Source organism: Periplaneta americana, chromosome 13, assembly GCF_040183065.1.
Source record: "Periplaneta americana isolate PAMFEO1 chromosome 13, P.americana_PAMFEO1_priV1, whole genome shotgun sequence".
In the NCBI taxonomy this organism is placed as follows: Eukaryota; Metazoa; Arthropoda; class Insecta; order Blattodea; family Blattidae; genus Periplaneta; species Periplaneta americana.
The window spans coordinates 54,386,707-54,408,279 of NC_091129.1; the positions used below are offsets into that span (position 1 = coordinate 54,386,707).

A 21,573-nucleotide genomic window follows, 5' to 3' on the forward strand; every position below is an offset into this window, starting at 1 on the left:
AACATTCACCACGCTTCATCATGGTCACTGTTTTTTACACTCAGAGCATTTAAATTGTGCGATTTCTTCTTCTTCAGCTCAAACCGAGACTGGAGATGCAGTATCATCTAAATTAAAATAAAAAATAAATATTGTGAGACATTATTAACGATATGGCTGCTATTACACTACCAAAGTTTTTTTGACAAAGATCTTTTATAAAATATGATTATAAAATATATGATAGTGTAATAGTTGTATAAATTCGAGCGTATTATTCATCATCTTGCCCCCCTCCCACTGCTGTGTAAACTTGTTCAATGTCAATTATTCCAAACTGCAATACTTCTTTCATTACACTTCTAAATAATTCACCTCATCATCCAGCCATATTACCTCCAAGGTCATTATGCTAAATAATCAAAAACATGTTTTTTATCATTACTCAGCAATTTCATCGTCGGATGTGACATTGCATAATATTTGCACACATAGCAGATAGCTATTATTTACTTGTAATCAATACAATATTTGTGTAACATAAGACGCTGCGAGAACAATCGCCGGATGTCAATTAACAGCTTGCATATTATTTGCATCATGCAATATTTGTGTAATATAACACGTTCCAGGTGCTTCAAAAACATATTTTTATCATTACTCAGCAATTGCATTGTCGCCGGAAGTGATTCAGCAAGCTTGCATAATATTTGCACACTTATGCATTACACAACATATACATCTACATTGATTTATCTGCTACAATTACTGTATTACGAAATAATAATGTTACATTCTGATGAATTTAATGTTGGTAATAATGTATTAAATACGCTAAACAAATCACTCAATTTTACTTCAAAATGTATTACATTGGAATAATAATAATAATATGAGAAGAATGTATGTGTTTAATTTGCAAGTGTGCTAGATTAATTATTTTATCAATTGGCTTAAAGTACAACCATTTACGCCATCAATAATTCCCCCATTCCAATTTCAATTAACACTTGCGAATTTCCCTTACCCAATACTATTTATCAATTAAATTACTATTACATTAGAATTTTATCAAATCCTCCCTCCCATTTCCAACTTCAATTACAGATTTATAACATCACACTTTAAGTTATGCCGTGTGTATTTCAAATTATAAACAGCCCTCACCCATTTCCAACTTCAATTACAAATTTATAACGTCACACTTTAATCTTCTTTATGACGAATAATAATAATAATGAGAAGAAGAAGAAGAAGAAGAAGAAGAAGCAATTACTATATTACGAACTGCTTCGGTAATAATGTATGGCTTAAAATAAATCCAATAAATGTTACTTCAAAATGTATTAAATTATTAATCGATCCAATAAATGTTACTTCAAAATGTATTAAATTGGAACCATAATAATAATAATAATAATAATAATAATAATAATAATAATAATAATAATAATAACAAGGTGGCCATTATTCAGCACTTGCGTCTTCACCGGATGTGAATTAACAGCTTGCATATTATTAGCATCATGGAATATTTGTGTAATATGACACGTTGCAGATGCTTCAAAAACATGCTTTTATCATTACTCAGCAATTGCATCGTCGCCGGAAGTGATTCAGCAAGCTTGCATAATATTTGCACACTTATGCATTACACAACATACACATCTACATTTATTTATCTGCTACAGTTACTGCTCTAAATCATAATAATGTCACATTCTGATGAATTAAATGTTGGTAATAATGTATGGCTTAAATTAAATACGCTAAACAAACCACTCAAAATGTATTACATTGGAATAATAATAATATGAGAAGAATATATGTGTTTAATTTACAAGTGTGCTAGATTAATTTTTTTTATAAATTGGCTTAAAGTACAACCATTTACGCCATAAATAATTCCCGCATTCCAATTTCCATTTCCTAATACTATTTATCAATTCAATTACCAGTACATTAGAATCTTGATATTTTTTATCAATTACTCAGCAATTAGCTTAAAGTACAACCAGTAAAATTAGCAACCTTGCATAATATTTGCACACATAGCAGATAGTGATTATTTTAACATTCACAACTCACTTCCAAATATACAAACATGTATGAACTTGTCTATTTCCCCCCCCCCCACCTACAATTTACTATACAAACTTGTATGAACATGTGCATTTCAAATTATTACATTTCCAACTTCAATTAAAAATTTATGACGCCACACTTTAAGTTACGTCACTATGAGCGTTCGTATTTCAAATGTTTACCCCCCCTCCCTCATTTCCAACTTCAATTACAAATTTATAACGTCACTTCAGCCACATCCTGTTTAATTTACAAGTGTGCTAGATTAATTTTTTACCGGAAAGTACAACCATTTATGCCCCACATTCAACACCCATTCCCCAATCAATTAAATTACCATTACATTGGAATCTTAAGAAAAAGAATGTATGTGTTTAAGAGTGATAGATTAATTCTTGGACACTCGCCGGATGTGACCTTGCATACATAGCAGTGCGAGTGAATCAGCATAATATTTGCACACATAGCAGATAGGATTTTCAAACATGTATGAACTTGTGTCTTTCACTCCCCCCCCTTACAATTAACTCGCCGGATATGAATCAGCATAATATTTGCACACATAGCAGACATTACATTGAGGAGATAAACATGTATGAACTTGTCATGCCATTACATACCTGCATGACGTCACACTTTAACCTTGAACTCTTAGATTGCCATTTATGACGTTACGCCCCTTTCCTACGTCATACTTTAAGCCCCCACATTGAGGAGATAAACATGTATGAACTTGCAAACTTGTATGAACATGTCATGCTACAACTTCAATTACATACCTGCACGTGTGCATGACGTCACACTTTAACCTTGAACTCTTAGATTGTCATTTATTACGTTACGCCCCTTTCCTACGTCATAATTTAAGCCCCCCACCCGCTTCGTGACGTCATACTCTGGGAGCCAGTTAGTACTATGACGTTACATGGGAGCCAGTTAGTACTATGACGTCACTTGGGGAGCCATGGGAGCCATTCGGAGCCAGTTAGTACCCGTCATTTCTTATCTACTCAGGAGGTTGACTGCCACCCTCATATAAGCCCGCCATCGGTCCCTATTCTGTGCAAATTAATCCAGTCTCTACAATCTTATCCCACTTCCCTCAAACTCATTCTTATATATATTATTCTCCCATCTACCGTACGTCTCGGTCTCTCCAAAGATCTTTTTCCCCCTCTATTCTCCCAACTAACACTCTATATGCATTTCTGAATTCGCCCATACGTGCTACATGCCCTAACCATCTAAAGCATCTGGATTTAGGGATTCCTAACTATGTACTGTATGTGAAGAATACAATGCGTGCAGTTCTGGGTTGTGTAACTTTCTCCATTCTCCTCTAACTTCAACCCTCTTAGCCCCAAATATTTTCCTAAGAACCTTATTCTCGAACCTTTGTTCCTGTCTGAAAGTGAGAGTCCAAGTTACACAACCAAACAGAACAACCGGAAATGCAAATGTTTTACAAATTCTTTCAGCTTTTTTGAGTGTACAGTGTTAGTGGAATGAATGAGGGAAACGAGAGAACCCCGAGGAAAAACTTTTGAAATGTATCGTCGTTGTTCCTGCAATAACTCTTATCTGACATATTTATCGATTTTCAGGTTTTTGCTTTATTAAATAACTTAAATAGTGATACAGCCAATAATAAAATCTCCTATATGTAATTATATTTCGTTTTGAAAATGTAAGAATTCACAGTCTCCTATGTACGGCTGCCATAGGATGAATAAATGTGTTTTTCTTCCTACTTAAAAATTCTATATTTTGAACATAGGAGTTATTGCAGGAACAACGACGGTATACTTTATCACCAGAAATGCTATCTCGAACTGACCAGGGATCGAACCCGAAACGGCTAGATGGACGATTAGTATCCTAGCGCTTGAGTCACAGACGCAGCTATTGATAGTAAATAGGGCTAACCAATGTCCCACAATACATGCTGAACTGTTAAACAGAATTACCAACCAGTGCATTCAGGTCGGATATAAATCACGCTTCTTATTTTCTGCAAAATATCCATTCAAACATAAGGTAATCATAACGAAGGACTGGTCTCCATTCAATCATACTCCTCCACAATCACGGTTATAACTACAGTATATAAAGGTACAGAGGATCTTTAAAATACTATGAAATTAGGTAAAGAACAAATACCCAGCAGACCCGGAACCTGTAAAAAGAACTAGCACGTTGAATAGGCCTACAAGGGGATTTCAAGCTGTTATTAGATTAAAATAAAATACATGCAATATAATATTAAGAACGTTTATAATGGTGGAATTTTGTTGTTATAATGTAGAAATACATCCTTCGTGCAGTAATTTAGATGTGTGTTGCAATGTTCTGCTTTTATCGTACCAATATGTTATCAGTGCAAGTGGTATTTACCTATAAGACGAGTAAACATGAAGAATATCGTTCCAATTTAATACAAAAATCAATAATTTTGCATATCACGACAGAAGATGCTTACAAGTAAACCTTCAGGTGGGGTAAAAAAACAAAGACTTACCTTTATTACCATTCGATTAAGTATTAAAAGCAATGCAAAATACGTAAATTTTACAACTCGAACGCAATGAACACCAGAGATCGCGACCAATCAAGATCAAGTTGACATGGGCTACTTAGATTGCAAACAACTATACCACGCAGCAATGCTAGATGCGAGAGCGAAGACAGTACTGCTGTAGACGCGCTGTCAGCTAGTTTGTACCTTGCAGTTTATTGTGTAATGTTATGTGCAGTGAGCTGAAAAAGATGAACCCAGTGAATATAGTGATTAAAATTCTGGATAAACTAAATGAAGAGGGTTATAAGGAGACAGTGAAATGTCGCGGAAGGAACTTGAAATTGTTGATGATATATATATGACTTATTAAAGAGTTATGAATCGGAAGCAATTGAAGAAAGTCATACTCTGGACACTGATGAAAATGAACCATGAAATGATGACAATGTCATGCTTCATGTACGAGAATGGGAGACTGAAAAAACAAATACTACGTCAGAAGAGGAATTAAGTACTTCACAAAGTTCCAGTTCTCAATACGCTCCATCCCCTCCCAAAACATCCCGAGTCATTGACTCTGAAGAAAAATGTAAGGTAATAGTATTGGATTCTGCCAGGTGTACCGACAAACAAAAAGAAAAAGTTTAACCATAGGTCATGGAGCAGTATGAAGCATAAATTCACGTGGTTAACACACGAAAGTCAACTGTCAAAAGATTGCAACTCATAAGTCGTATTTGGTGATATGATTTTGGACAGTTTGGACATGTACAATGATGATCAAGTGTTTAATACAGACGAATGTGGGTTCCATAAGGACATGCCTTTCGACAGAACATTAGAACGTCAAGGAACCAGTAAAGTGTATGGTGTCGTGCAATCCAAGGGGGAAACTACACATTCCTACACTATAACGCCGGTGGTTTCTAAAGCTGGAAAACTGATGCCAAAGTTACTACTTATTTTCCAAGATCCGAAAGGTATAAGTCAAAGAGTTGCGGAACGCATTTTCCGGAGTGACAACCTGGTAGTAAAATGGACTTCGTCGGGAAAAATGGCCAAAAAAATATGGATACAATTCTTACGAGAAATATTCCTTGATATCGGGAAAAATGGCCAAAAAAATATGGATACAATTCTTACGAGAAATATTCCTTCCTAATTCTCCAACTTGCAATCTTCTGCTTTGGACTCGTATGGTGTCTACTGCGACGAAAATACAATTAAGCAACTGTTAGAAGAAGGGGACTATGGTCTCGAAAAACGAGTAGTTAAAATCATACCACCAAATACGACTTATGAGTTGCAATCTTTGGACAGGTACTTTTTTCGAATGTATAAGCATATGATTTGACACATTTCTCATAATGTAGATTTTGATGATTCATCTGATACATTACAACAACGCAACAGTATAGGCCTACTGAAACTACAGTCGCTTGTTTACCAGAAGTTTCCTTCTTCACGATTGCAACAGGCGCATGGGTATGGTTGGGTGATAGCTGAATTGGGATCCAGAAGTGGACAACGTTTTCAAAACACTACAGAGTACTGTATCCGAAATGTACAAGGAATATGTACGATATGTGCAAAATCAGCGTGTATAAAGTGAGGGTGTTGTACTGACAATTTGTGTTTCCAACATTTTGCATTAGCTATCACTGTTGTGCGACATAATGTTTCTGGATAAAAACAAATCAGATTCTGGAATACGATGAGTTAAGTAACATGTTGACCACATCATCGTTTTCCTTCTTATGCATTAATCGCTAGTTGAAGATGTGTTTTCTTCCTGCTTGAAGCCTCGTTTTCTGCGCTGTGTATCGCATTTAATAATTGCAGTCGAGTTACGAAATTTTAGGATTACTCATATTTTATTATGCTGATACCATAAATATAAGTCTCACTTTCATTGTTTTTTACCTCAGGTGAAGGTTTACTTGTTAGTCATAACTGAGTTTATCCCAGTTCAAAGGCGAAACGATGACATGACGATAACAGACTCGACAAGAAAAGAAAATGGTAGAAGGAACGAAAGCACATCAAGTATAGATATTTAGCCTTATTTTCATCAATGATTTGCACTTCGTGTCCAGCTTCTAACTCAGCAACTTTTCAGATGTGAAGTCATTATTTAAGGAACTAGATTTAGCTTATAATAAAATACCTTCACTTGTGTACAATTTCTGTTCTAGGGTTGCCAATCCTCCTGTATTTCCAGGAATGTCCCGTATTTCCTCTAATTTTTAACAGTCTTCCGGTTCCCGTGTTCTCATTCTCTTCGAGCGTTTTTCTCCCTTATTTTTGCATAATATAAAAATCATTATTCTAAACATTTGTTTTTCCGTGAATGATGACTGTAGATAATCAATTTTTTTGTTCAAGAGATGCAGTGGAATGTGCAGTCTTCATAGAAAGTAATGTTTACCAAGAATAGATTTTAGTCTTCACCCGTTTAAAATCAAACCATGTTTTGTTACAAATCTGGAAAAACTGGCTAGTTTCCTTCTAAGCATACCAAGTAGTAATGCTCATACAAAGAGGGTGTTTTACCTCATGAACAATTGGATGGATGTTCGAGACAAGCTCACGACACATCTAATTAAATCAGAGCTGAAAACTGCAGTCGACTTCAAACACGAGAGAGAAATCTGTCTCAAAATACTCGTAATTTAAGCCTAGCTGGCGAAGTGTAGAATAAAGTTGTTTTTAGTACCTAACTGAACGGAATATTTGTCAATTTTATATGTAAAATTTTGTCGATTCCATAATCTCCCGTATTTTCTTCAAAAAAAGTTGGCAACCCTATTCTGTTCGTCTCCTTGACAGGTTAGTTGGCAAAGCATTGGTTTACAAGGACCGCGAGAGTTCAAATCCCAAAGATGGTGGAGTTGCATTTGTGATGGACAAATACAAGGTTTTGCGATTCTTCTGGGGATCTCCCGTGTTGTCCTCAATATTCCATGAGAATTTGAACCTGGGTCCGCTCGTTTCACGGCCAGACGCGCGGTTCACATGAACCGAATTTAAATAAATCTCTTTAATAAATGAGTACCTCCATGGAAAAAGGTTGGATGTAACATGTTAACCAAGTGTTACTTCGAACCTTGTTCCATGTAGGTACTCAATTCCTTATTAAGTGTAAACAAGAAAAGAGTGAAAAATGACTCAATGTTCCGCTTACATAAAAATTGTTACTTTTTTTTTCGGAACGTAACGATAGCCACTTAACTTTAAATATTGTGATAGTAAACATCCATGAGAGTTAATTTATTTTTAATATTTAATAACCTTAAGGCCTTGACCCGAGGCAAACGCTTAAAAACATGACTGGCGTGCAGTTAATATTCATCTTCATGACACTGCAAGTTCTTCAATGACGAAAATCACATACTCATTGTTACGCTTCAAGTGCAAAATTATCTGTTTGTAAAACAGCCCAATTATTCATACGAAGTAGAACTCATCCAGTATAATATAGTCTATTATCTATTAGAAACAAAATCTACTATTATATAGTGTATCCCTTTATTATTCATACAAGACCAAATATATTATTAAAAAAATATAGAATTTTTAAATAAGTTACTGCACATATTAAATTGTAGTTTGAATATAGAGACCTAGCACGTGACAATATTCAAAGCAAAAACCATTTCAAAGCTAAAATATTTCATTTATAACAGAATAAGTACTTTTAACCCTAAATACAAGCCACTTTCTTATTCATACACCTGAGTAGCTGCGTAGTAGGCATTTTTGTACTTCTTGCAAGGCTTCGCTTATTTACACCGTATTTAAGATTAATAAATATAAAGAGCTCAGTTCCGACCTCATGACGACAATTTTATTGTCAATCTAGCCCTAAAAGGACATTCTTTGAGAAAAACAGGGCAACTTGCAAACGAAGTCTGCAACGGTGCAGTATATTGTTAATAAATTTAGATATAAAGTTCAGTAGAGAATATACTAAGAAACCGAAACGAAGTTAAGTGAAAAAGAGAAAGTAGCCATTGTGAGACAAGTAAAATGGAATCCTATGATAAGATAAGTGCTCCAAAACTGAGGTCAATACTGAAAGTAACTACAAAAAAAAAAAAAAGTTCATTCACTGCCTTTTCAGCTAGTTAAGACAAGGGGAGGGAGTTTGCACCTCTCCTTCCTCCTATTTCGTATACTCTAGAAGGTGTATGGCACGTGCCAACCTGTAACCAAGAGAGTTTGCAGCGTTGCCAGATGCATGTAGTGTGTTCTCGAAACGGATTGTTTTATATCCATAGATTGTTACCAGCAATTCAACACAATAACGAACAGATACAGGTACATCTTTGCAATAATACACATAATTTACAAAAATTCATATTAATGCTAAGTATATTTAACTGAAATATGATTAAATTACGTAGTACATCATTGTTGGTGTAGTTGTCACAAGAATCAATATCGTTAAATACTAGTGTAGGATTATTGTTGTTGTAAAATGTACCAAGTCAATTTAAATAATTATTGTGAGCGTCCTTCATCATTAGATATTAACAGATATACCGTATTGGTCCGAATATAAACCGCACTTTTTATTCAAATTTCAAACTCGAAAAGTTGGGGTGCGGCTTATTTGCGCGGCCGATAAATTTAAACTTGAAATGTGGCGCATGTTGCTACCGGTAATTTTATCATTTTGAAATGGAGCAACAATGCCACGCGCTCGTGTTTGAAATTGTCAGCAGTCGTATGGTATATGACGCAACAATGTACCAATCTTCATATTACAGTGATCGTACTCTTGTGTATGATAGGACAGATTAAAACAGTTTGTACGTAGCTACGGGTTCAGCCATGAGCGGAACCGTAGAAAGAAAAGCTTCAACAAGCTTGGGAATTCGGCGCAGTTGTGACGCTAGTTTCAAACTTGCAGTTATTCGTCATGCTAGGAGTACGTCTAATAGAGAAGCCGGCAAAAAGTGTAGTGTGGATGAGTCTAATGTGCGGCGCTGGATCGCCTCGGAGGATAAACTGAAAAATGCCAATACAACCAGAAAATCTTTCAGAGGACCCAAGGCTGGGAAATACCCTGAACTAGAACGTAGGGTCCTTTCCTTTGTACAAGACAAAAGGAAAGAAGGGATGCCTATTTCTCGACAAGTAATCCAGGTAAAATCGTTGGAAATAGCGAAGACCCTAAACATTCCACTTACAGAATTCCATGGGAGTATAGGTTGGTGCCGCAGGTTTATGCGTAGAAGTGGCCTTGTTCTCCGACGAAGCACTTCATTAGCACAGAGAGTGCCAGAGGATTTTACTGAAAAACTCATCAACTTCCAGAGGCACGTCATTGAATTGCGTCAGCGCCACTCTTACCCATTACACCAGATCGGCAATGCCGACGAGACGCCTGTATTTTGGGACATGCCGAGCAATATGACAGTTGACAATAAAGGGGCGAAAAGCATATCATTGAGAACAACTGGAAATGAAAAACAAAGAATCACTGTGATGCTGGCGGTTACGGCAGATGGAGGAAAACTGCCTCCGTACGTTATTCTGAAGCGTAAAACTATGCCCAAGGAGAATTTACCTAAGGGATTAGTGATTCGTTGCCAAGAGAAAGGATGGATGACAACCGAACTAATGGTGGACTGGCTAGCTACGGTTTGGAATCGCAGACCAGGTGCGCTGCTCTGTAAGAGGGCTATGTTAGTATTGGATGCCTTTAAAGGTCACCTCACACCCGAAGTAAAGAAGAAAATTACTGCATTGAAGACAGACCTAGTCGTCATACCTGGAGGTATGACATCAAAATTGCAGGTGCTTGATGTCGTCGTGAACAAGCCTTTTAAAGACCATCTCCGAAAAGAGTATTCGGATTGGCTTCTAGAAGGGGGTCATGCATTCACTCCATCTGGAAAGATCAAGAAGCCATCAGTCAGCCTTATGTGTGAGTGGATTCTCTCTTCATGGCACACGATATCACCAGATTCAATCATCAAAGGCTTCAAGAAATGCTGCGTGTCTAATGCTCTGGATGGCAGTGAGGACGACGCACTTTGGGCGGAGAGTGATGAACAAAGTGACAGTGATGAAACAAATACCGGTACCGGTAGTAGTGAAGTCAGCAGTGACATTGGAGAAGACGGTGATTAGTTGTACCGGTATTTTTGGTGATTTACCCACGTAATACCGTAATTGAAGAAAAAATGTTTAAATAGTGTAAACAGTTTTGTAACTGCATAATGTGACAGGTAAATTTCACTGCACTCAATTTTCTTTTTTTTCTCATTCTGCACTCAATTTTTCTTTTTTTTTTCTCCTTTCCCCCTAAAATTAAGGGTGCGGCTTATACTCGGGTGCGGCTTACACTCGGGCCAATACGGTATATGACACTTAATTCAAACATGTTTATGGCAGTAATGTTACAATTTATGTACTCTATGTATGGGTACAGATATGTCTACAGGACATTGAATTACCGATTCCATTACAAATAATATATTCGAATCCTTTCCTTCCTCCAATGTGCAAAATCAAAAGTCTTTCCCCTTTCCCGGTAGAAAGTATTGCGTCACACGAATTAGTACCATCAATCCATCGACAAAATATACCAGTATGCGTATCGTATCATGTCTCATCTAAGTACAGATCTTGATACCCTTTCTGTCCATAATTCTCAATTTTAGTTAGGTACTCTGAACGCCATATTTGTATTTTTCGGGATTCCATTGCAGGTATTCGTCTGTTCTGTGTCTTGAATTTAATACCCATAGATCGTAGAATTTTATGTAGCGTTGTCCTGCCATACGGAAATTCATATCCCGTGTCGTTTGTTTTCGTTCTCACCGCAGAAATAATGTTATCAATGGTAGGCGCTGTCTGTTGTTCATAAAGTTGGTACACGGTTTACCGAATCAAACTACGATCGAAATAGTCTATTTTGGACAGTTTTTTACACATCCGGTATTTCTTTGTCGGGGTTTCGAAGCCTGACAAGTCTAGTGAAATTATTCTTTTCACTGTCGATAATGGTACTCCTGTCGCATTAACTGTCTCTGTTGGTGGTGATTGGGTTTATTTTTTATTTTATTGGGTTATTTTACGACGCTGTATCAACATCTAGGTTATTTAGCGTCTGAATGGAATGAAGGTAATAATGCTGGTGAAATGAGTCCGGGATCCAGCACCGAAAGTTACCCAGCATTTGATCGTATTGGGTTGAGGGAAAACCCCGGAAAAACCTCAACCAAATATCTTGCCCCGACCGGGATTCGAACCCGGGCCACCTGGTTTCGCGGCCAGACGCGCTGACCGTTACTCCACAGGTGTGGATGTGGTGATTGGTTTCCAGCATTTTTAAAATATGTGAAAACATTTTGAATAATATATGCAGCTTGTTTCTGAATACGTTTTTGCTACCAATGGGGATGCATTTGATTGGCACTCGTTACTATTATTTAGAACTATTTCACTTGAGGGTCTTCCCACCCACTTTGACTGTGTGCACTGACTCACTTAGTATCACCACAAGACTGCACGTCGCAACGCCGCCTGCTCCGTTTACCACTGTGCTCTTGTTGTGGAACGAACCTCCTAGTACAGAACCCTTTCCATGTCTTACGCTCCTTGTTCGTACCCTTACTTGAAGTTGAAAAGGCAGTGAATGGGCTGTACTGGTAAGAAGGTATGTACTGAAACTGTCCTTTGGGTATTTATACACATGGTAGAATTATAAGGAAGAGGCATTTGTTCGTAGGAAGAACCGAACTGCAAACTGAAGTTCGTAAAACAACATGTACAGTTCCCCTTAAAAAGAATGAGACGACTCTTGGTCGTCGGAAGTTAAAGTTCTACAGCGCGGTTCACTCGATATCGAAGTAGCCAGGAAGACATCCGGTCGTGCATGCGTAGGCTTATTTCCATCCTACTCCAAAGTGTACACCAGTGCAAAATGTTATCAGTTGTCTGGTGCACGGGTCTTTTTACGCTCTTCATAGTTTACCTTTAATGAAAGATAGAAATATACCGTGTAACACGAAAGTCATTCGCCAAGGTGCAAAAAGAATATTAATTTTGAAATGACAAATGTAGACATATGTCAAAGACAGCAAGGAACATTGTAAGGACCACGACAAAGACAACAAGGACCACGACAAGGACAAAGATCAGGACCATAGTTACATACAAGAAACACGACAAACACCACGACAAGGATTATGCCACGACATAGACCACCATAAAGATTAAAAGGACCAGGACCACGAAAAGGACTACTAGAAAGACAAGGACCGCGATAAGGACCAAAATCAGGACCATGATAATATACGACAAGAAACACGAAAAACTCCACGACAAGGATTACGATAAATACCACGATATGGACCATGATAAGGACTTCGAAATTTACTAAGATAAGGACTATCACAAAGACAATAAATACTCATTACGGACCATGACAAAAGCAGCAAGGAGGATAATAAGGACTATTACTATGCCAACAATGACCACAATAAAGACAACATAGATCATGATAAGGGACATGTCAAAGACAACAATGACCACGACAAAATAATAAGGATCACGATAATGACCATGACAAGGAAAACAAGAACCAATATAAGAAACGCGATATGGATAAAGAAAAGGACCACGATAATAATTACGAATTATACCATGATAAGGGCAAGGTTCATGATAAGAGTCACGACATGAACCACGATAAGTACCAAGATCATGATAAGGATCATAACAAAGACAACAAATACCACTATAAGGACCATGATAAGGACCACAACTAAGACAAGGATTACGATAAGAAACATGACAAAGACAATAGTGATCACGATAAGGACCGTGGCAAAGACAACAAGAATCATTACAAGATCTACAGCAACGATCACGATAAGGACCATGATATAATCACCATAAGGACTTCGTCAAAGACAAAGACGATGTTAAGACCCATGACAACAAAACAAAGACAAGGACCACGGTAAGAATAACGACATGGGTCATGACAAACACTATGATAAGTATCACGATAAAGACCATGACAAATCCCACGATAAGCTTCATAAAGACCAAGACAGCGATTAGAACTATGCGAAGGAGAATAGGACAACTATAAGAATCACGATAAGGATAAGGACGAGGACTACGATAAAGATCACGACATGGTCCACAACACGCACCACAAGGTTCAGGATGATAAGACCCATAACATGAAGCACTTTAAGGACCACGACACTGTCTACGGTAAGGATCACGACAAGGACTACGATAACGACCAAGACTATGAGAAAGACAAGAAGTTAGATAAGGGCTATTACAATGACAACAAAGATCACGACAAAAGCAACAATATCACGATAAAAAAATGATAAAAAGAACTAGGATCACGATAAGGACTATGCCAGAGACAACAAGGACCAATGTAAAAAGCGTCACATGGCCGAAAATAAGAACCACGATAATAATCACGACATGGACCACGATAAGAACCATGACAAAACAAAATGAACGATAAGGGCCAATACAATGACAACTACGACCACGACAAAGACAACAATGTTCACGATAAAAAATATGACAAAAGCAACAATTATCAATGTAAGGACCATGATGGAGACAACTAGGACCAATATAAGGACGCGAAATGGACAAAGACACAGACAACTATAAGAATCACGACATATACCACGATAAGGACCAAACTCACGATAGGGACCATAACAAAAACAAGATCGAAAAAGGCCATTACAATGGAAACAAGCACTGTGATAAAGGCGCCAACAAAGCAGAGAATAACTACAACAGAGACAACAATGACCACGATAAAGACCATGGCAAAGAAATCAAGAACCACTATAAGGATCTCGATAAGGACAAGGACCACGATAAATATCATGACATGGACCATGATATGCGTCACGACAATGATCGTAATAAGACACCATGGCTTGGACAACAATAATGACCACGACAAATATTACGACAAAGAAACAACGTCCATTATAGGACCACGAAACGGACGAACACAAAGACAAGAATAACAACAACCGCAGTAAGGATCAGGACATGCATCGCGATACGGACAATAATCAGGATTACGACATGGACACAACAAGGGCCATGGCACGCATTACGACAAACACCAAAGCCACGATTAGAAACATGACAAAGACAACAAGGACCATTATTAGGACTACAACAAAGGCAACAAGATGACGATAAGAATCACGAGAAAAACGACAAGGACTACGATAATGATGACGACATGAACAACGTAAAGCACGACAAGGATCACAATAACGACTACGATATGGTCCACGACTAGAAATACGAAAGAACCACGATAAGGACCAAAATCACGACAAGTAGCATGATAAATACAACAAGAATTGTTACAAGGACCACAACAAGGACATGGACCAGAAGAAGGATCACGAAGAAGACAGCCACTAAAGACCACGATTTCACAACATAGTTCGGGTCACAAAATATCATTGCTTCTCTGTACCGAATGGCAAATGCCTGCTGTGGGATCTAAATTCTGTACTTCTGCTAATGTCTCTGTCTTGTCTCGGTAGCTCATACGAGTACAGTAGCGTGTCAGTTCCACTGTATAACCGAAACGTCTCCTGTTTTTAACGCCTTATAGTATAGGCTATAGTACATAAATATTATTGACAACTTAAACATTCAAGATTTTCCAAAAGATACTGCAATTCGTTATTTAACATATGCATTTAATAATTAGTGTTAATATATCTAATTAGTCAATCACTGCAACAGTGCTTTTTCATTCAATCATAAAATGAATAAAATTGAATTCACATTAAACTAAACACTATTGCAAACACGTAGATAAAATAGTTAAAATCAAATGAAGGGGTAAGAATGCAATAGTTAAAAGTCACACTTTTAACAAAAATTGTTTTGTGCGAGTGCATTTCTTACACACATGGGAAAGCTATTAATAAAATATTGTAATAATTACTCAACAAATGGCATAGGCCTAAGGACTCTAAACCTTTGGAAAAATTTGTGTGTGTGGCTTAGGAATATTTTTAAAATTTCATTCTAATTGTTAGTTTTTAATATGCAAATGCATTCATTAGATTTATGTTTATAATATTATAATTTGTAATTTTGTATTGTTTGCGACCATAACACTTAATCTCAGGACTTTGTAAAACTCTATTTCAACGTTATTTAGCTATTTGAACGTTATTTAGACAAAACAATCGTTATGTAGACCAAGAATCGAACTCGCATCCTTATACACAACACGCAGAAGTCCTAGCGTCTGAGCTATTGAAACGACACGAAAGCTTTCCTTTCTGTGCAGAGTGTCGATCTGGTCATGAAGGTCCAATGTCGATTTAACTACACGATTTATGTATATATTTATCTATTATTTACGTCATATTACCATATTTTTTGCAGTTTTTGTAGTGAATTTCGGAACGATGCTAGTAACAAACAAAATAGCCTGAATTTAAGGAACTCAATATTCGTTATCTTTTGTATCAGTGCTCTGATTATGCGCAGTGTCTTACATCTGAGACTTAGGAATATTCAATCGTCTCATTCTTTTCTAGGGAAATTGTACATAAGGGCCAGGAATTTTGGAATAATGTTGTCTCCTCTGATGAGACTAAATTAACCTACTGGCGTCAGCAGAACGCGGAGGAAACCCAATGAAGACAATAATGTGGCCAACACACTAGTGTCGTGCATTACAGGCGCTTGTTCGGTTCAAGTTTTTCGAGTATGGTCAAGTTCGATAAATCGGCGATGTTTGTTCTTACAAGGTGTGTTCTACCTTGTTATAAAATATTTGCTGTTCTGCACTCCCACTTCTTCATGTTATAACCGCTTATGAATTTTAGCACAGATCTTGCGAATAGTTTTTCACATGTAATAAGACGAATTTTATAATATCTTGGTTGTCCCTCTCATGTTCGAACATGCAGGACACTACAACACACTGCCCACTATAAAGAATGGGGGTGGCTGTTATGTTGTGGGGATGCATATCAGCAAGAGGGATGGGAATATGCAGTTCATTGATGGTCTTATGGACAAGGAATTGTGCGTGGACATTTTTAAGAATAATGTGACGCAACAGTTTTCCTATATCATTACTACGAAAGGGAGAAAAATTTTATAACCACTGCATACCTAAAAACAGAAATTTTCCATTGCCACTATACATATTTCATGTATCATTTCAAAAAGTATTAATTTAATCATAAAACCCATACGCTGTTTTGTTAACCATAGTGCAACGAACATGCGGTAAAAATTTCATTTTTCTAGCATCAAAATTGTAAGAACCTTTACACATCGAACCTGGCGAAATGTGCTCGGAAAAAAGTGTTAGAACTTGTAAAATCTGCATGTAATTGAATTTCAAGGATGCAGCCATTTATATATTGCGTAATTTTTATGCTTTCGAACGCCGCAGGGCATTCAAACTTGCTCAGATGTAAATCATAATTGCTGATTCATTCTTTACAAGAAAATGAAAATGAGATTTTGACTGAAAAAGACCAGAATTTCATTCGTCATCCCATTTAATGGAAACATGTAAGTCAGCGATCTGGCACGTGATGTCCGAGTGTTACTATTTCATCACACATTCTATCTTCTATGTAGCTCCTTGCTTTTTGCGTTTTCAAGGAAAAATTATTGTAAATCTTATAAATATGTCGTATAGTTTTTCAAAGTAATGAAAATATTAAGCATTTATAACTAATGACAAAAATATGCACTTACATGCAACAAAACCATACTCAACCCTTCAGTATGCGCGTGATTTTTCATAACGTGTTCAGTGGAGAGGGTGACAGCTGTCATCCAAGTCATTCGTGCTTTAGAGAATGAATTTGTACATTGTTTTCAGTATGAATGGTTACATAAATGTGTTACTATAGAGTATACACAGTTTACTAATAAATAAATATAAAAATAGTTTTAAAACAGAATTAGTTCATTTATAATTAATAGATAATTATGTATGTGTAAATTTCAAATAGTTTCTATTTTTATCTACAAAATTAACACTGGAAACACGTTTATAATCTTTGCTTTGTTGTGAAAATCTTTGTATACAATAATACGTGAATAGCTTATATCTTATTGTCCTATTTTGCTTGGACTATCCTTCAAAAGTCTTCATTCCTAAATCCTTTCTGCAGATATGTCTTTACAATATCTAGTTATTTACAAGCAATTTACACAGATATCCCTCAAAGGGTCGGCACATGTCCATTTTGAACATTTTACACACCATATCTAGTCGTTTTGTTTCGAGACCTACTAACGGGCTCTGGATCCATTCCTTTGTTCAGGGACTGGCGTAGCGGATACTTGAATTCACAGTAATACTTGAGAACGCCTTCTAATCTTTGAATAAATTTGATGAACGTAGATCTACAATCCTTCGAAGTTCAACAGGAACAAATTATCCCTAAAGATATAGTATATAACTCACAAAAGTGATACTGGTAACAAATACTTACCGAAACTTTGCAGAAATCGTAACGTAAAAAATCGCTTGGTTGACAAATTGTCACCAAGAAGAATAAAACCTTAGTTACACAAGTTCTACGAGCAACTTCAAGACTATAATGTTATTATGTGAGCTTTGTTTTGAAGGTACATAAAGCCTCATGGTTGTAAACACTCTCTAGGAAATATATCAATGAAAAGAAATATGCTGGTTGACAGGTTTCCCCCACGCGAGTCTGACGGGTTAATATAGCGGTTCCCAACCGGTATGTCGCGAAATTTTGAAGTTGAAAAATAAATTTTATATAATCCAGAAAGTCTATTTACAACGTATTTTTTAATTTACAACGAAGTCTTTGAGAGAGTACATTTTATTTTGAGACAGACTTTACCAATGAAACGTGAACACCTGCAACAAAACTCAATTTAATTTTTCTCCTTGGCGATAATACGAATTAAGTGAACACTGCAACAACGTTTAGTAATTCGTTTACTCTTCCCACTAAGTCAGAACATATTGGTCAGTTTCAATATATACGCGTGAGTAGATGATAATGCGACTATTGTATCAAAAGTGCTTTATTTAGATTTTATCATGGACAAATTTTTAATTCGAAAAAGACAATCGGAATCAAGTTCTGTGCTGACAACAATGCTAATTCAAATATTGTGAGCAAAAATTCCCTTCAGGGTTCACAAAAACGTACTACGCTTCGTAAATATTTGCAATATGGTTTTACGTGGCGTGGCGATGAATATAAACAAAATTCCGACTGTCTTATAGGTGGACATTTTTGTAAATCAGTCGGTAGTGCCGAAAAACTAAAAAAATGTTTACAACTGCCGTTTTTAACGTCATAGTTGTGTGACTCACCATTTCATACTATGAAAATAGTGAAATCTAAACAAAGGAACAGACTGCTTTATCTTGAAGCTGATTTACGTGTTGGTCTGTCAACCATAAGAACACGTATAGAGAAACTCTGTGCAATCCACCAATCCACCAAGAGCAGACTTCACATTAATTTAAATAGTTGAATTTTCAAAAACGATAATAAAAAGCTTTTATCGGATATCCAGCATAGATAGGTTGGGACTTTTGACACATAATTTTGTTTTCTTCTAATGCCACTCGTGTTGCTGCTTGGTTTTTGTTTTTTTTTTTTTTTTTAAGAATTTTCGATTGTATGTTAACATTGATCTATTTACAACACTGGATATCCGACACTACAAAGAAGTTATCAGTGCTTTTTTTCTAGAGGAATGTGCATGAACGGCGTTCCGGCATCTTCTTCTTACATTTTTCGTCGTGAATCCGAAATGTGTGTGAATAACGATGTTTTTAATATAATTTTTCTTTGAATTCCGCTTAGATCTTGAAAGTCTTAGTTGGACAAAAAGGAGTTTAAAAACGACAAAATTCCCGTGCAGTGAACAGTAGGCCTAATCATCTCCCCGTCCGCTATAAAAATATATTCTACAGAGAGTTTCATCACATTTTTTTTCAGAAGAAAAGCACTGGTTATTATTATTATTATTATTATTATTATTATTATTATTATTATTATTATTATTAATAAAAACAAATAAATGTGTCGCGATATAGTGGGCCTTCAGTGAAGTGTGTCGCCAGTCAAAAAATATGGGAACCACTGGGTTAATATATTCAAGAATTTATAATTCCTATAGTTAATGTGGAAGCAAATAGTACCTTTCGCAGAAAAGCATATAAATGCATGAAGTTCAGGGCCGCAGTCATCAACATCATCATCATCATCATCATCATCATCAATCATCTGCTTTCCAGGTTAAGCATTTGAAGTGTTCCGCCTTCAGGAGAATTCATCCTGCCACCTTGTTCTAGGTCGCCCAGTATCTCGTTATGCTTGGGGTTTATAATTATTTAGTACTACTCGTATTTTCGGTAACCTAATCCATTCTTAAAATATGCTCGTACCAGATGTCTTTTTGTCTTGTAAATTATATCTATTTAGTTCAGTTCTTTTTGTCTAAACGGGTAAAATCAGCTCTCAAAAATTTTATTTCCATAGTTTCTCTTTTTTTAACCTTTTTCTTATTGTCCAATTCTTGAAGCTTTGGTTTTTGTCTTGGAGATTTTCCACTAGTCCAACCTAAAGATAAAGACAGCGTATTGTGTCCAGTGAAGGGCAAAAGCCTCCTGTTAGAGGAAAGCTCTAACTTTCTAACTCGATGAGCGAATCCTAGTTATAAGTTACACTTGATTATGTATTGAACTTTATTTTCTAGTGAATTTTAATTCCTGGCAATATTCTTCCAGATATGTTTAGTTTAATATCTGTATCTTTATACTGAATTTTTATGATATATTGAAGCCTAAGTAGTTAAAATTCGAAACCTGTTCAATTGATTTATCTGGGACATCTCCGACCTTGAGTGATATTTATTAGGGTTATTTCGTGAATAATATAAAAATGTAAATAATATATGCCTAAAATTCGATAACAAATTTTTAGTAATTGTATATTTATGAATACTTAATCTATAAATATATTGTGAATTTTAAATATATGAATATGGATTACTGCAATAAAGAGATTGGATGTTATTCAGTAATGCCAATTGAGAAAATAAAAATACAGGTTTAACAATTTTAATTATATGTACTGCGCTTTGCTCATGTTATTATAACAGAAATACATTTTCATTATCTGCTGAAATCATAATTTAATGTAAAACATTTTAGAATATAATTACAAATAACGTGACTAATACACTAAGTGAACAATTGTTATGTAGGAGTGTCATTTTCTTTAGTTACAATGGACATGAAATTAGAAGATGAAGATGTAGAAGTAGGATTTCTGACTTTATTTAGTACAATGGATTCATGCTCATCGATTTACGAGGAAACATTTGGCGGCACGGACTAAACAAAAGAACGATCATGCGATAAATTTATAGTGATAAATCGAGCTGCAAAAATTATTGCGATATATGACTGTGACTGGTTGTAATTCAAATTTCATTACACTCCATTGGTCGGAAATGGAAAGATGTCATATACACGAAATAATCGTTAATAACTACTTTGCATCTAATAAGAATTTCCTTCGGAAATGCCATAATCTTAGTTTCAGTATATATTTTATTACACTATAACCTTTTGAGGATTATATATTATTTTAATGTACCGAAGTACATTTGATATTTCCATGCAGATATTCTGCGTCATCATACGATGAAAGAGTAATGGAACGGAGAAAAATTCTCTCCGGCGCCGGGATTTGAACCCGGGTTTTTAGCTCTACGTGCTGATGCTTTATCCACTAAGCCACACCGGATACAACTCCGACGCCGGTTAGAATCGTCTCAGATTAAGCTCCAACTCTTGGGTTCCCTCTAGTGGCCGCCCTCTGCACTACGTCATAGATGTCTATGAACGCAGGACCGAAGTCCACACATGTGCTGAGGTGCACTCGATATGAGTGACTAGTTGGCCGGGA

General features: G+C 36.2%; 1 protein-coding gene across 1 annotated transcript in view; it reads left to right on the plus strand.

The window, feature by feature from the left end:
• Positions 1 to 21,573, plus strand: part of LOC138711628 (uncharacterized) — an 82,595-nt gene that overhangs the window by 39,070 nt on the left and 21,952 nt on the right. The window contains exons 10-13 of the mRNA XM_069842760.1: positions 5,956 to 6,067; positions 7,412 to 7,563; positions 9,780 to 9,976; positions 10,388 to 10,649. Coding sequence (XP_069698861.1) covers positions 5,956 to 6,067; positions 7,412 to 7,563; positions 9,780 to 9,976; positions 10,388 to 10,649 — 723 coding nt within the window. The remainder of the gene's footprint in view (positions 1 to 5,955; positions 6,068 to 7,411; positions 7,564 to 9,779; positions 9,977 to 10,387; positions 10,650 to 21,573) is intronic.